Consider the following 17,469-nt stretch of genomic DNA (forward strand, 5'->3'; position numbering starts at 1 on the left):
GAGTTCATGTACAGCTCTAAGTAGTGCTGTACATTAACCCGCGGCAGGGGGAGTCGCCCTCGCAGCGCATGTACAACATATGCGACGGTGTTGTTTCTTGAATGGAGATGAACTATATTGCTTTTTAAGTAACAGATTTGTTACCTAAAGAGTCATTTCACGTTATTGCTAATTGAGTAATACGGAAAAACTTTGCGTGTACCAGTGTCATTTATAGAACCGAGATGGCATTTGAATTATTCAGCCAAAACTTTCAAAGAATGAATTGTGTTATGTTGATCCTATATTTAGTAAATCCATAATTTTTGCTTGAGAATAACGACTAAGCGTATTCTCATGATTTTTTTAAACCTAATTTTGAAATACCTGGAGGTAAACAGATCTATTGAGAAAGTTAATGGCCAAGAATTTTATGATTCCATATCATTATTGAAATCATATCGTATCAATGGAATTTGGTTTTAATTCAATGCTTACCTTCCGCTAAAAAAAACAAGTATTTTCAATCTGAGCTTTCCACCGAAAATTTTGGAATATTGTCAAGTTTCATTCGATTAAAAATTTTATGGAAAAAAATTCACTCACTTCTGCCATAGTTTAAAATTCACTGTGTACTTTTTAATTTTTCATTCAAAATGATTTGAAAACGGATCCATTTAGGAAATTATTTTCTACTCGCTTTTTGAATTAAAATGACCATCTTAGCTGCTTAAAATCGGTGGAATACAATAAAAAATTAAAAATTTGTCGAAAATTTCATATAGCCAAACAACTGCAACTGCATACACCTATTTAAAAAATAACGCTTGATTCTGAAAAACTCCTCAAGTCGCAAAAATACTCTGTTTGTTAAATCGAATACGTGTGCAAAGTTTTTATTAAATAAAAAATGTTGATCAATAAGATGTTTTCTAGTGTTTTAGATCATTCTGGCTAGAAATGCTTAGCAGTAGAAATAAAAATATCCGAATTTCATCACAATAGATGTGCCGCACATTTTCACAAAATCAAATTGAAACAATGATGATGTTCGTGTTCAACGCTCGCACAATTTGGAGAAAATGTTCCCGAAATTTAATTCATCACCGAAAGTAAATACAAGCAAGTTAATTTTGGATTTTTTTCAATCTGTTTCAATTTTCACAAAACTTTGTTAAAATGTTATCGGTCAAAATTATAGTTGTTGCCAGATTTTGCTTCGGTATTTTAGTGGTTACAAAAATTTGTTCAAACCGTAATAGCTTCACTAATACTAATTTACAATTATAACCAGCCTGAAAATTGTGTAATCTATCCAACGTTTTGAGAATTTTCCCTCCCAACTTGACCACCATATTGCAGATCGAAACATCGTCGAAGGTTCTCATTTAGCTCATCGTCGAGGTCATCCTGTAATGGCAATGAAAAATTTCCCAACAAGTGGCTCCACCAACCAATTAGATCGACTTTACCACTCACCCAGCACTGTAGACTTCATAAACTAGCGTGACCAACACCGATGCATTTCGAGTCCCTTCTTCCCATGCGGCATTTTCGGACTATACAGCACAAGACCATTTCCTAGGAAATTAGTTCGAGTTCATGAACTGGAAGTTTTCGTTTCGGTAGTCGGAAGCGCCATTACTTGCAGTAGGATGTAATTCGATGAAATCAATCGTGTAATTCGAAGGTAAACGAGCGACGAAAAAAAAGTCCTCCAGAACGAACAAATAGAAAAAAAAGAAAAAAACAGCTGGTCAAGCTTCCCAAAGCGATCAGCTGAATACTGGAATACCGTAACCGCCAATTGTAGGAATCAGTTTGAAGGGTGTAGTAAATGAAAGACACTCATTAGCTGCCCGGAACCCGGAAGGTTCGGTTTACTGGTACGTATCTATGTGACTGTTTATCAGTATATTTGCATATTTACACAATATATTCGTTGCGCGCTATGCCGCCACTCTGGTTGTTTGCTAAATTTGCGCTATTACGCATAGAAAATCTAACAATTTGCATGATAAAAAACAACATTCTACGCTTTTGCTTCTAGATATGTGAAGACCACAAAAAGGAATTGTTCAGAACAACGATTCTGGCAGTGAACGAACAGTGTATCTGTATGCTTGCGCCCATTGGCAGTCCGAACGGCGGCAACGGCGTAAGTGGCCAGCCCCCGCCAGTACTAGATAGCGGGTCTAGCGCTGGTGGATCCGCCACCACCACCGCCATTGCCGCTGCTGTGGACCTGCTGGGAACTGGAGTCGAGGTTTGAGTCTTCCTCTACAACGGCTGGAAGGAGACCGGTTGCTGGCTGGGGCTGGGGCTGGTCCGGATGCTGGACATCATTAAAGGAGCCGGTGCCGCTACTGTGCCATCGCTGGCCGTCGGAGTCGGCAGCTGACCGAGGCTGACTTTCCGCAGGTTTGCCTGTAGTGGATGACAATGAATAATCAGTTGGATCGACAGCAGCCGCTGCGGCTGGGGTCTGTGAATCGGTGATGCCCGGGGGTTTAAGGGTAAAGGTTACATAGTATCGCTTATTGCTATCGAGCTTTTCGGATGGCAGTGTGATCACTTGCTTGTTGCTACCGTGGGTTAACTCTAAGGCTACCTTGCTAGTTGCAGTGCCACCACCAGGTCCGGCGAGGGCGCTTGCAGCCGGACAGGTCCGGTCCGTCGGGTTGGTGAGGATTTTCGGCAGGAAAAAACTGCCAACTCCGCTGGAAGATGATTTGTACGGGCCAAATCCGAACTTCGGTATCGTGTGGTGGTTCATCATCGGGACTGTGTAGAGGAGAGTTATTAGCAACACAGAGTGGATGGTTTGTACATTGAGGTACGGATACTTACTGTAGGCTGCGCAAGGAATTCCCGTGTATGCGTGGGTTGCGTGCAGACAGCGATGCGTTTTGGTGGTACAATTTAACGCTCGCTCGTAGCGGCTGACGTCGGGACTAAGACGACGTTCGGCCTTTGATTCGGAATAGAGTATAAAAAAAGCTCTAATTAGTTCCCGAACTATTGTTTTTTGGGAATTTGGAATTATTTCCCAGAATATATCTGCTACTCAAGTTTCCTCTTTTGACTCGTTATAAATTGTAGGGAAATGAGTGAACCCTATTTCTAAATTGCAAATGCTCCACTATACACCACAAAACAAATCTAGCTGATTTGGTAACAAAACAATAGCAATCAAATAATACATCAACTAATTGTGCTGGATTGGAAGTATCGGTTGTTGGGTACATTATTAATATTTACATTGACAAGATAACATATCAGTAAATAAGCACTATTCAACAAAACTACAAAGAAAAAAGACTGCCTTCAATTATTATAAACTCAATCACTATGCGTATTTCGAAAGTTGTACAACACTACTCAAGTCATCTGAGCTGCAGATTGTTCCTGTTATTGTTTTCTAAATTAGTGGATATCAGAGATGATGCTAAAAAAAGTTGGTCATGAAAATTGCGAAAAGAGTATACTACTTTCTGACACTGACAAATTCTTATTTCGGAAGCCAAATATTTACGCAATACTGCTACAAGCAAACACATCAGACCGACCGTTGTAAATAAAATCAAAGTACTAAAATTCTTGCTGCCGCAGGCAGCCGGCTTGACATCGTCCTCCATTCCTACTCCATTACAACATAAATGGCATCGTGAGAAAAGCACACCGTAATCGTTACCGAGAACACTGGTATCGGGTGGTAAAAATTCCACTACAAGGTCGGTTTTTTTTGAAACGTTCAGATTCCGAAACAATAGCTGAAAGCGTTTGAAAACAATCGCATCGTACGTTCCGGTGCGAATGTACCGAAACGAAAAAAAGATCGACAAGGAACGTCGTTGATCTGCCTGCAGGGAATACAAGTTGCACAAGCGTTTTGCATTTGTAGAATCCAACATCCGGAGTAGGTACCTACCGAACCGAACCAGGAAAAGTTTTCGCTCCTTTGCAGTGCACCTGATAGGAAATAGAGCATTAAAACTTTAAAATGCATTTCAACTCAAACACCACAGCAGTAGCCCTCGTCAGAGTCGATGCAGGTGAGCTCTAGGAATAGGTGTCCTTGCCGGATGATGCGCTTGATACACTCTGACACGGTGCAGGGCAGGAAATGGAAGGAACTTTTTGTTTTTGACTCAGTATTTTTCGCACAGTTCTTCACCGCCGTAAATTGTTAGAAACTCCTGGTTGCTCGAAGCATCCTATGGAAATGCGTTGCTTCTTTATTTGTCTGTTCCACCGTCTACATAATTAAAATTTGTTCCGCTCATGCATACAGACTCGTTGAATATATTTACATAAATTTACACGTGCATTTCTACCTCCCGCCTCCCGGTATCCGAAAAAAGACTGCGAACATTTCAAAGCAGTTTGCTCAAGTGACGGGAAACGATGGCTGGTGCCCTCTTCCAGGACGGAAAAATTGGCTCCGGCTGTGGGATTTCGGCGTGTTTTTCTGCCCGACTTATTGGAGCGTGATAATAGAAAAAATATCACACACGAACGGTACGTGCTGCTGCTATGGCTGGCTGACATCTCTTTTCACGGGTGGAGATAATATGAGCATAATAGTTGTCATTGTTTTCAAGGTGGAACGGCGTGATCAATTATCGGTCGGGTGGAATATTTGACTGGTGAGTGGATAACATCGATAACCGTTTTTTTCATGCGGAAAAACAGTATGTTAACCGAGTTAACCAACTCGGTGATGATATATGATTTGAACATAAACATGTCCGTCAAAATTAAGGCTGAGGCGAAAAATCTCTGGGATCACGCCTTCCATCGTATGAGGATGTAAAGCCGTTGGCGCCGGTCCGTTAATCAACGGGTCCAGGGTGGAGTCGCCTCTCTGGGCGTCGATGATTGGCACAACAACAGTGGCGGAACTAGTTAACCTGCTGAGCCGTGGTAATCACTTGTGCATTCTATCCCTAAGATTACTGAGTCTGATAAAACGGAGAGATCCCATTACTGAGTGACGCACATTAGAGAATTTTTTTTTGTGGTATAACTGGAAGTCAGTAATTTGTGTTAAGAAATTCCATAGCTAACACATTTTTATACGGCAAAAGATTTGTTCTAAAAGTTTCTCGAGATTTCATAAACGTATGGAAAGTTAATCCAATGACTCTAAAAGTTTGTTACACTGGCCATCAAAAGTGAAAACAGTGAACTTCAAAGTGTAAAATATGAAAGATTACAGCTTTTCAACCATTTTTGCCATTTTTAGTGCCCTTAGCTAGCTCGGAAGTGCGAAAACTTCATTTAAAACTCTGAAAAATTTTGCCTTTTTATAAAACTTGGCTAGGAGTGACTACTTTCATAGAAACGGTTTAAAAGCTGTATTTTTTTATGTTTTATCAGTAACAATTACTAGGCAATGCGGCTTTTAACGCACTTTCGAGCTCAGTAAGGGCGCCAAAGCTCACAAAAATAGTTAAAAAGCTAAAATCTTTCATATTTTTTCAATTTGAGTTCTAGGGGCTAAACCTGCGTTGCCAAGTGGTATTTTAAAAGATTTCGGGTGGTGTTGCCAACCATAAAAAGTTTTCAAATTTCACATCGTTTCTTATACTCATTTAGCAATCTTTGGTTTCAAAATGACTGCTGGAATTCATTCCTAGCTTCTGAGTATTATCCCGGCTTTGAAAATACCCATGATAGGGAATATTTGATAACTTTGGGCTGTTCCTCCGAAACAAAAGTGCTATACCAAAATAACCACATCTCAAAGGCGAAGTCGACATTATGTGGCGCACGAAATCAGCGTGCCACACATCCACGAATACGATGAGTAAAACTCTACTGGTAATGCATAAACTATAATTTTTTTTTAATCTTCGATGTCGAGGCAATAATTAGTTATTTAGATAGGTGTTCTGTAAGTGCAGGTCACTATTTAAAACGCAACGCACTGTGCCTATTTTCAACACTAGAGAAGATGTATTTATTCGCAGAATTTCCATCGCGATTCGCACACGAACAAGTGACATTATCAAACCGTTTCTGTGGTAGCAATAACTGCTTTCTCGGATTCCATTTCTCAGCCTATTTTACTTTACCAAACAGTACTAAGCCGTGGTGAGCCCTTTATTGTACGCAAGAGTCGTCTTCATTCCACTCGGTCCATGGCAGCAGTTCGCCAGCTCTGCAGTCTGCGTAGGGTCCGTAGGTCGTCTTAAACCTTGCCCGCTGTGCACCTATCCGTATCGTCCCTGACGAATTGGTTTCAATAACCATCTCTACCGGGTTGTCGTGCGACGTCCTTGCGATATGCCCAGCCCACCGCAACCTGCCAATCTTAGCAGTGTAGACGATAGATGGCTCCCCAAGCAGCTCCTGCAGTTCGTGGTTCATTCGCCTTCTCCACGTTCTGATTTCCATCGAAGATGGTACGCAACATTTTCCGCTCAAAGACCGCACAGGCGCGTTGGTCCTCCACAAACCAGGTCTTATGCCCGTAGTGAGCTACCGGTCTGATCAGCGTTTTGTCGATAGTTAACTGGGTGCGGTGACGAGTTTTACTCGATCGGAGCGTCCTCCGGAAGCCAAAGTAGGCACGATTCCCTGCCATAATGCGCAGTAAATTTCTTTGCTGGTATCGTTGTCGACAGTTACCAGGGAGCCCACCTCGATTTCATCACCACCAACTGGAACTCGAGATGAAAGGTTAGCACTGCCTTCTCTTGCATTGCATTGATATCACCATGCCCTAAATCTCTTCGGTTTTCGCAGGAGCTTGAGAGTGCCCCCGATACTCGAACTACACACATCACTCGATTCATCGTTGCTTTGACCAACCGAGTTAGTTTGTCCGTAAATCCGTACTTATTTTCACGTTTTCACGTACACCAGCAGATCGTGCATCGAGTTCCAACGCGCGCATCCACCGTGTGCGAGGCCTACTACGGGGTCGACGAGCTCTTCCTGGTTCTCTACTGAAAGTAGTTTGTTGGCTATCTCGTCGAGCATTTTGGCTGAACCTACCCCGCTATATTACCTTCACTATACCTTCGTGTTTGTATACCTAGTATAACCCGTGATTAATGCGTCTGCGCCACACTCCATCTTCCAATTTACTGCCAAGCATCGACCACAGAACTCTACGCTCAAAAACTCCGAGCACTCGTCGATCAGCTTCCTTCAGCGTTCATGTTTCATGTCCGTAAAGGGCCAATGGGATTATCAGCGTCCTATATAGCGCTAGTTTTGTGCGAGTTTGCAAACTATGGGACTTTAGTGGGCTACGTAGTCCGTAGACGGCCCTGTTTGCAGCTGCATTTCGTCGTTTCACTTCACGGCTCATATCGTTGTCACATGTCACAAGCGTACCAAGATAAACGAATTTATCAACCACTTCTAATCGTTCCCCAGCTATTTCCATCTCAGCACCAACACCACGAGAACTCCCACGCTTCCTACTAGCTACCATGTATTTTGTTTTGGTAGAGTTAATGGCAATCTCACAGCTTCCCTCTTGAAAGGCACGGAGGCCCCCTCCACGGCCTACCGTTGATACCGATGATATCGTCCGCGAAACTAAGGACCATGTCAGATTTCGTGATGGTCGTACAGTTTCTTTGCACATTTGCTCTTCGTACAGCACCTTCAAGGGCGATGTTGAACAGTAAGTAAGTCTGCACAGGTTGTACTCCCAGAACCTATCGAGGCTCTGTCGCAGAATGGTATCCGTCGTAGAACGCCCCTGTCGAAAACCAGCCTGGTATTCGCCAACAAGGGATTCCGCCAACGGTCTCAATCTGAAAAATAGGGTACGAGAGAATACTTTATATGCGGAGTTGAGTAGCATAATGCCTCGATGGTTGCAACAATCCAATCGATGACCCTTCTTATAGATAGGGCATATGAGGCCTTCCAGCCAGTCGTTCGGCATTTGTTAATTCACCCAGATCCTTAATATTATCTGACGGATCGCATAGTAGAGCCGCTCGCTTCTCTCTTTTAAAAGTTCGGCCGGGATATTCCTTGCCGTTTTTCAGCTCACTAATCGCCTTTGCCACCTCTTCCTGTGTCGGTGGCTCCACAAATGGCTCGTCCATCAAAATTGTCATCCTGTTCCTGCTCTGCTCATTCGGCTCCTTACCGTTCAATAGCGCCTGAAAATGCTAGGTAAGTAGGTAGGTTGCCATCCTTGTCATTACACATGACCAGCACAGGGAAATTTTAGCTTGTGACTCTGTTGACTGTTCTATAGAAGCTCCGCACGCAGTGAGCACCTGCTCCTCGTACTCGCGCTTCTTCCGACGGTGGACTTTATTTTCGGCAGCTTTTGCCTCCCTGAATCTCTCTCTGCTTTGACGCGTAGCTGCAGTGAGCATGCGGCTCCTGGCCCGGTTCTTCTCATCTGTCGCTCTCTGGCACTCGGAATCGAACCAGCCATTACGCTGTCTTCCACGCATCGTACCTACCACCTCTCTCGCAGTCGTTTCGATGGCACCGTGGATATTGCTCCACAGCTTATTTATGTCTTTCCCTCCTTCCTCCTGCTGTTCTGCGATCCGTTGACCCAGCTCTCTGGCGTATTCTACTGCTACGCCACCAGCTTTCAACCGCTGAATGTTGAATCGCGTCGTCCTCTCAGTGCGAGATTTCAGCACGTTCGACAACCCTGCGCGGATCTTACAAACAACGCGAGAATGGTCAGAGTCGATGTTTGGTCCCCGAAAAAACCAGTAGTGACATTCGAAAAGTGCCAACCGTCAATCAGTACGTGATCGATCCGGGAGCTGGCTTCTTCATTTGGATGCCTTCAGGTGTGTTTGCGAATAGTTAAACGTGGACAATAGGACCTACATATGGCCATTCCTCTGGCCGTGGCAAAGTTTATCAAACTCAGGCCGGTTTACGTAGTCCGTAGTCGTGCATAATTCGCTATAGCTGGTCTTGATCGATTGTGTCGTATGCCAATTTGAAATCGATGAATGAGTGGTGTGTGGGCACGTTGTATTCGCGGCACTTCTGCAGAACCTGCCGAACCGCAAACCTGGTAGTGCCCAACGAACTGTTTCGCAAGTGGTGATAGTTGACGGTAAAGCATTTGGAAAAGTACCTTGTACACGGCGTTCAACAGAGTGATTTCCCGGTAATTGCAACACTCCAGCTTGTCGCCATATGGCATAAGACCTGGTATGCCCGTAGTGAGCTACCGGTCTGATCAGCGTTTTGTCGATAGTTAACTGGGTGCGGTGACGAGTTTTACTCGATCGGAGCGTCCTCCGGAAGCCAAAGTAGGCACGATTCCCTGCCATAATGCGCAGTAAATTTCTTTGCTGGTATCGTTGTCGACAGTTACCAGGGAGCCCACCTCGATTTCATCACCACCAACTGGAACTCGAGATGAAAGGTTAGCACTGCCTTCTCTTGCATTGCATTGATATCACCATGCCCTAAATCTCTTCGGTTTTCGCAGGAGCTTGAGAGTGCCCCCGATACTCGAACTACACACATCACTCGATCCATCGTTGCTTTGACCAACCGAGTTAGTTTGTCCGTAAATCCGTACTTATTTTCACGTTTTCACGTACACCAGCAGATCGTGCATCGAGTTCCAACGCGCGCATCCACCGTGTGCGAGGCCTACTACGGGGTCGACGAGCTCTTCCTGGTTCTCTACTGAAAGTAGTTTGTTGGCTATCTCGTCGAGCATTTTGGCTGAACCTACCCCGCTATATTACCTTCACTATACCTTCGTGTTTGTATACCTAGTATAACCCGTGATTAATGCGTCTGCGCCACACTCCATCTTCCAATTTACTGCCAAGCATCGACCACAGAACTCTACGCTCAAAAACTCCGAGCACTCGTCGATCAGCTTCCTTCAGCGTTCATGTTTCATGTCCGTAAAGGGCCAATGGGATTATCAGCGTCCTATATAGCGCTAGTTTTGTGCGAGTTTGCAAACTATGGGACTTTAGTGGGCTACGTAGTCCGTAGACGGCCCTGTTTGCAGCTGCATTTCGTCGTTTCACTTCACGGCTCATATCGTTGTCACATGTCACAAGCGTACCAAGATAAACGAATTTATCAACCACTTCTAATCGTTCCCCAGCTATTTCCATCTCAGCACCAACACCACGAGAACTCCCACGCTTCCTACTAGCTACCATGTATTTTGTTTTGGTAGAGTTAATGGCAATCTCACAGCTTCCCTCTTGAAAGGCACGGAGGCCCCCTCCACGGCCTACCGTTGATACCGATGATATCGTCCGCGAAACTAAGGACCATGTCAGATTTCGTGATGGTCGTACAGTTTCTTTGCACATTTGCTCTTCGTACAGCACCTTCAAGGGCGATGTTGAACAGTAAGTAAGTCTGCACAGGTTGTACTCCCAGAACCTATCGAGGCTCTGTCGCAGAATGGTATCCGTCGTAGAACGCCCCTGTCGAAAACCAGCCTGGTATTCGCCAACAAGGGATTCCGCCAACGGTCTCAATCTGAAAAATAGGGTACGAGAGAATACTTTATATGCGGAGTTGAGTAGCATAATGCCTCGATGGTTGCAACAATCCAATCGATGACCCTTCTTATAGATAGGGCATATGAGGCCTTCCAGCCAGTCGTTCGGCATTTGTTAATTCACCCAGATCCTTAATATTATCTGACGGATCGCATAGTAGAGCCGCTCGCTTCTCTCTTTTAAAAGTTCGGCCGGGATATTCCTTGCCGTTTTTCAGCTCACTAATCGCCTTTGCCACCTCTTCCTGTGTCGGTGGCTCCACAAATGGCTCGTCCATCAAAATTGTCATCCTGTTCCTGCTCTGCTCATTCGGCTCCTTACCGTTCAATAGCGCCTGAAAATGCTAGGTAAGTAGGTAGGTTGCCATCCTTGTCATTACACATGACCAGCACAGGGAAATTTTAGCTTGTGACTCTGTTGACTGTTCTATAGAAGCTCCGCACGCAGTGAGCACCTGCTCCTCGTACTCGCGCTTCTTCCGACGGTGGACTTTATTTTCGGCAGCTTTTGCCTCCCTGAATCTCTCTCTGCTTTGACGCGTAGCTGCAGTGAGCATGCGGCTCCTGGCCCGGTTCTTCTCATCTGTCGCTCTCTGGCACTCGGAATCGAACCAGCCATTACGCTGTCTTCCACGCATCGTACCTACCACCTCTCTCGCAGTCGTTTCGATGGCACCGTGGATATTGCTCCACAGCTTATTTATGTCTTTCCCTCCTTCCTCCTGCTGTTCTGCGATCCGTTGACCCAGCTCTCTGGCGTATTCTACTGCTACGCCACCAGCTTTCAACCGCTGAATGTTGAATCGCGTCGTCCTCTCAGTGCGAGATTTCAGCACGTTCGACAACCCTGCGCGGATCTTACAAACAACGCGAGAATGGTCAGAGTCGATGTTTGGTCCCCGAAAAAACCAGTAGTGACATTCGAAAAGTGCCAACCGTCAATCAGTACGTGATCGATCCGGGAGCTGGCTTCTTCATTTGGATGCCTTCAGGTGTGTTTGCGAATAGTTAAACGTGGACAATAGGACCTACATATGGCCATTCCTCTGGCCGTGGCAAAGTTTATCAAACTCAGGCCGGTTTACGTAGTCCGTAGTCGTGCATAATTCGCTATAGCTGGTCTTGATCGATTGTGTCGTATGCCAATTTGAAATCGATGAATGAGTGGTGTGTGGGCACGTTGTATTCGCGGCACTTCTGCAGAACCTGCCGAACCGCAAACCTGGTAGTGCCCAACGAACTGTTTCGCAAGTGGTGATAGTTGACGGTAAAGCATTTGGAAAAGTACCTTGTACACGGCGTTCAACAGAGTGATTTCCCGGTAATTGCAACACTCCAGCTTGTCGCCCTTTGTGTACATGGGACACATAATACTTTCCATCCGCTTCTACGGTACTCGTTATTCCTCCCAAATCTTGACTATGATCCAGTGCATGACTCTAACCAGTGTTTGTTCACTGCGCTTCAAGAGCTCGCTGGTAAGTTGATCAACTTCAGCAGCTTTCTTGGTTTTCAGTTGGCCAATCTCTTCCTCCACCTCCGGAAAATCGGGGGCTGGAATCCTGTTGTCTTCAACTCGTGCACCAAGATCAATACCGTTCCTCGCACTCTACTGCATCACTGTTTAGATGCTCATTGAAACGTTGCTTCCACCTTTCGATCACATCACATTCATCCGTAAGGAGGTTGCCGTCCAAGCTTCTGCACATATCAGCTTGCGGCGTGTAGCCTCTACGGAAGCTGTTCAGCTTCTCGTAGAACTTCCGAGTGTCGTTAGCTTGGTACAGCTCTTTCATCGCTACGCGATCTTGGTCCTCTTCCTGGCGCTTCTTTTCTCGGAGGACTGAGTTTTGGCTGTTCTGTGCCCGGTGGCATCGTTCCACGTTTAACGTTCGGTCTCGTACGCTGTTGCAGCATTCTCACCCGTGCTGCGTTCTTCTCCTCGACTAATCGTCGTCAAACCAGTCATTTCTATGATTCGGAGCCTTTGTACCTTATAGCGCTACAGCAGTGCAACCGATTGCGGATCGGATGCGCCTTCAGCGCATATCCTTCAGATGCATCTTCAAGGGTAGCTGCGCCAAGCTGCTCTTCCGTGGGTTACGCTGCCTTTAGCTGCTGCGCGTATTCCTGTGCAACTCCGGCGTCCCGCAGTGGCTCAATATTTGGTCGCGGCGTTCGACTTCGGCGGTTGTTATACACCGTCGATAGTTTTGACAATAGTTTTGAGCGTATGCACACAGCTACTAGGTAATGGTCCGAATCTATATTCGCACTGCGGCAAGTGCGAACGTTGGTGATGTCGGAGAAGAATCTGCCGTCGATTAGAACGTGACCGATTCGATTCTCTGTCTGTTGGTAGGGTGATCTTCAGATGTATTTGTGGATATCTTTGCGGGCAAGAAGGTGCTTCGGATTATCTTGTCCGATTACCGGTCTGTACATTGCCTTTCACGTCTCTTCGCGGGCAGTTATCGTAGACTTGCTCCAGCTGCGCGTAGAACGCTTCCTTCTTGTCGTCGGGTCTTCCTTCATGTGGGCAGTGCACGTTGATGATGCTGTAGTTGAAGAACCTTCCCTTTATCGTCAACTTGCACATCCTTGCGTTGATCGGATGGCACCCCATCGCGCGTTGGCGCATTTTGTCCAGTTCAATGAAGCCGGTTCCCAGCCCGCTGGTGGTGCCACAACTTTGGTAGAAAGTCGCCGCCCGTAGACCGCTTTTCCATACCTTCTGTCCTGTCCAACAAAGTTCCTGCAGTGCTACGACTTCTAAGTTGCGTGGATGTAGCTCGTCGTAGATTATTCTGTCGTATCCTGGGAAGCAGAGCGATTTGCAGTTCCATGTCCCATGTTTCCAACCGTAATCCTTATTTCGTTGCCTAGGTCCATGCCGATTGAAAACTTCCTGTTTGAACCTACGTCCTCCAATACGTTGTCTGCTGCCTGTTTTTCTCTGGAGGAATACTTTGAAACTTCAAATAGAATGAATTTCTGAGGATATGTTCAGCCACAATTAAAATACGAATCTGCTCCCCTCGACGAGTTTTCATTTCAGCCTCTCGTCTGAAGCTGATGTTTGCCCTCTGCGCATTATCTAGGATTCAAAAAGGGTACTTGGGATTGAATGCAATAACAATAGGATCTCTGGATATCATCTTGGGTCTAAAAATACTCATTTTGGTATGTATGCCACCAACTTCGGGCTGCATTTCTGAAACCCTGTTTGGATTTCAAAATGGCGTTTGGAGTTGATTTTTCGTCTCTGAGTATCATCTTGCTATTTCGAAGACCCATATCAGATTTTATTTGGCCATAATAGGCTGTTTTCAAGAATCACGAAGTCACCATCTTGACATTTATAAATATCGTATGACGTCAATCTACGGTTTTTGGATACCATTTCTGTTCAGGTTTTAAACCCTAATCCTTCACATGTGAGGGGATCGTGTAGTTGTATATCATGTTTTTAGCCGTACTACTGATAACCATTTTTTTTTTCAAATGAAACGGCAGCTAGAGCGCATCAAGAGTTGAAAAGAGTTGAAGGATATGCTGCTCTAGGTGAAAGACAGGCCGTGGTCGGTTTCGTCGTTTTAAAGACGGTAATTTCGATGTTGACCACTGTCCGCGTGAGGGAAGGCCAAAAACTTTCGAAGACGCTGGATTGGAGGAATTAAGATTTTACTGGCCAAGCCATTTCCAACCAATTGCACATTTTGTGCATGATTAAGAAACAAGGAACATAAATTGCTCATGATTTGAAGCCCAGGTATGCTGAGTGTCGGTTTTTGCCTGAGAATAACTGCTCCAGTGGAAGAGTTTTCTTCATCGTATCGTAACGGTGTTAATTAGTGTAACCCAAAGAAAAGAAAGTGTTGGGGACTACCAGGTCACATCGTCGGTTCGGTCGAATAGTTTTATTGATATATTATTTTCAGAAAATCAGCCTCGAAGCATAACAATAAGTTTTAGCTCGGAACTCCGCCACTCACGGTACTGCAAAATCTAACTTTTTAAGAAATGTTTTTTTCAGCAATTGTAGACAAACTGGTCGACAAAATGAAAAAAAAAAAGATGCATTACAAAAGCTCAAACCGGAAAAAAATTATTATATCTATTCAACTATTCCTATTATTTTTCTGCAATGACTCGGACCACTACTTAGTGGCGGTTTGTATGCGCTCAAAACTGTCGACTGATTACCAGTCACGACAGAGCCGACCAGCAAGTGGCTGAAGTCTACGCGCAACAGCTTGAAGCGGAACTACCCACGGCAGAGGAACTCGGCGCAGCTTCTCTCGAGGATGGCTGGACCATGATTCGCACGGCCATCAGAAAATCCGCGACAACGACACTAGGAACAGAGGCGCTGAGTGGCAGAAACGACTGGTATGATGGGGAATGCCAGGCAGCGGTGACAGAGAAAAACCGGACCATGGTAAATTGCCTGGAGGTAAGGACTAGGGTTTACAATATTCCCGGGAATCGATTTCCCGGGAAACGGGAATGAAAAATCTTATTTCCCGGGAATTCCCGGGAACCGGGAACGGAAATTTTTTTTAGCAAAAATGAGATTTTAAATAAGTTTATCAGTAAAAGGTAACAAAAAGGAGCATTAAAGGTCCTCATGACGTCAAACAATCGCTTCAGACCCGCTGACAATTTTCCGTTCAGCTCAAAAATGGCATTCCCTTCTGTAAATCTTTACTCAAATCCGCTGAACCACCGCTAATGTTCGATTTCTAGAATACTTCGAAATCACCGATTTCACCTCTTGCTACATTTAATTGAAAACCATTGGTTGGAGCGTAAAATTCTGAGGAAGAATTTTGGTTGATTTACCTCGTTATTCCGCCATTCGGTGGTTTTCTGCGACCGAGAAAAACCGGAAGGAAACGATAAAATACTAAATAATCAGTTCAATACGACTTGAAATAAGCCAGTTGAGTTTTATTAAATTATTTATTTCAGGCACCAGTTTGACGTATTCAATTTTATTGCACTATTGCATAAGAAACTATAGTAAATCTAACAAAACTCGGGAATCCCGAGATCCCGGGAATTAATATTTCTGTTCCCGGGATCCGAGAATCCCGGGAAAAGCTATTTCCCGGGAAATCGTTCCCGGGATTGCAAACCCTAGTAAGGACGAGAGAGAACCTGGTTAAGTACAGATGGGCAAGGAATGAAAGCGCCAGCAAGAGGATCGTGACCATGAAGAGCTAGAAGAGCTGTTCACTGCTAATGAGACGCGAAAGTTCTACGAAAAGGTTAACTAATCCCGTAAGGGCTATGTGCCGCGAGCCGACTTTTGCAAGGATATGGATCTGAATGGCGATGCAACAAACAGAAACGGAACTGGAACGGACCTGGGAGTGCCAGCAGTAGATGACCGTATATCAGCCCCCGACCTCCACGAAATTCAGCGGGAGATTAGGAGGCAAAAGAACAACAAAGCCATCGGCAAAGACGGCCTGCCAGGCGAGCTCTACAAACATGGTAAAGTAACGCTTGCTAGAGCACTGCACTGGGTAATTTCCAAGATCTGGAAAGAAGAAAAACTGCCGGAAGAGTGGATGGAGGGAGTCGTCTGCCCCATCTATAAGAAGGGCGACAAGCTGGAGTGCTGCAGTTATCGTGGCATTACGCTTATCAACGCTGCATATAAAATACTCTCACAAATTCTATTCCAACGTCTAACACCCTTAACAAGGAGGTTCGTGGGGCAGTACCAGGCGAGTTACATGGGAGCCCGCGCAACCACGGACCGAATTTTTTCAATCCGACAGATTTTGCAAAAATGTCGTGAGTACAACGTGTCCACGCATCACATTTGTATCGACTTCAAGGCAGCCTATGATACAGTTGATCGAGAGCAGCTATGGCAGATCATGCACGAGAACGAGGATATCTTCCCGGATAAACTGACGCGGCTGATCAAGGCTACCATCAACCGTGTGTCTCGGGGATGCTTCGAGTCCCTTCGAGTCATGCCGAGGATTGAGACAAGGTGATGGACTCCCTTGTTTACTTTTTAACATCGCCCTCGAAGGTGTTATACGAAGAGCGGGCATCGACACGAGTGGTACGATTTTCACGAAACGGGTTCAGCTTAAAGGCTTCGCTGATGACTTCGACATCATAGCACTAAACTTTGCGACAATGGAGGAAACCTACACCAGACTAAAAGCGGAAGCTAAGCGTATTGGGCAGCTGATTAATGCGTCGAAAACTAAGTATCTGAAAGGAAGAGGCTCCAAAGAGAACAATGTCAGCCTCCCACCCCGGATCACTGTAGACGGCGATGAGCTTGAGGTGGTGGACGAGTTCGTATACTTAGGATCGCTGGTGACCGCTGACAATAACACCAGGAAGGAGATCCGGAGACGTATTCAAGCGGCAAATCGTGCCTACTTTGCACTTCGTAAGATACTGAGATCCAATCGAGTGCGCCGCCGTACAAAGTTGAAGCTGTACAAAACACTAGTTAAACCGGTAGTCCTCTATGGGCTAGAGACGACAACACTGTACACCCTTGGAGTTTTCGAACGGAAGGTGCTGCGAACCATCTACGGTGGAGTACACACTGAAGACGGAGAATGGCGTAGACGCATGAACCATGAGCTGTACGCGCTGCTAGAAGAAGAGACCCCCATTGCACATCTGATCAAAGTTAACAGATTGCGATGGGCCGGACACGTCGCAAGGATGCCGGACGACAACCCGGTTAAAACCGACCCTTTTCAGTAACCTCTCCGGTACCAGAAACAGAGGAGCACAGCGTACACGATGGCTTGATCAGATTGAAAATGAAAGCCCAGAACCGAGTGGAATGGAGACGACTTCTTGATACAGCACGAGCCACCTCGGCTCTAGCCTGCTAGGTAAGGTAAGGTAAGGTTGAATATCTATAATTTTTTTCTTTTTTCCGGTTAGAGCTTTTTGAGTATCATTCATTATCATTCATTATCATCCATTCCATTGAGTTTAAT

General features: G+C 45.2%; 1 protein-coding gene across 5 annotated transcripts in view; it reads right to left on the reverse strand.

The window, feature by feature from the left end:
- Positions 1 to 1,156: 1,156 nt before the first annotated feature.
- The window catches only part of LOC129728155 (ankyrin repeat domain-containing protein 12), a 267,340-nt gene continuing 251,027 nt past the window's right edge, over positions 1,157 to 17,469 (reverse strand). For 4 of the 5 annotated variants that reach the window (XM_055686583.1, XM_055686570.1, XM_055686589.1 and 1 more), the window contains 2 exons: positions 2,830 to 2,950; positions 1,157 to 2,763 (listed from right to left, as the gene is read on the reverse strand). In XM_055686583.1, coding sequence (XP_055542558.1) covers positions 2,162 to 2,763; positions 2,830 to 2,950 — 723 coding nt within the window. In that variant the 3' untranslated portion in view covers positions 1,157 to 2,161. The remainder of the gene's footprint in view (positions 2,764 to 2,829; positions 2,951 to 17,469) is intronic. The other variant, XM_055686577.1, reaches the window with a different exon arrangement.

Source organism: Wyeomyia smithii, chromosome 1 (genome assembly GCF_029784165.1).
Source record: "Wyeomyia smithii strain HCP4-BCI-WySm-NY-G18 chromosome 1, ASM2978416v1, whole genome shotgun sequence".
NCBI lineage: Eukaryota > Metazoa > Arthropoda > Insecta > Diptera > Culicidae > Wyeomyia > Wyeomyia smithii.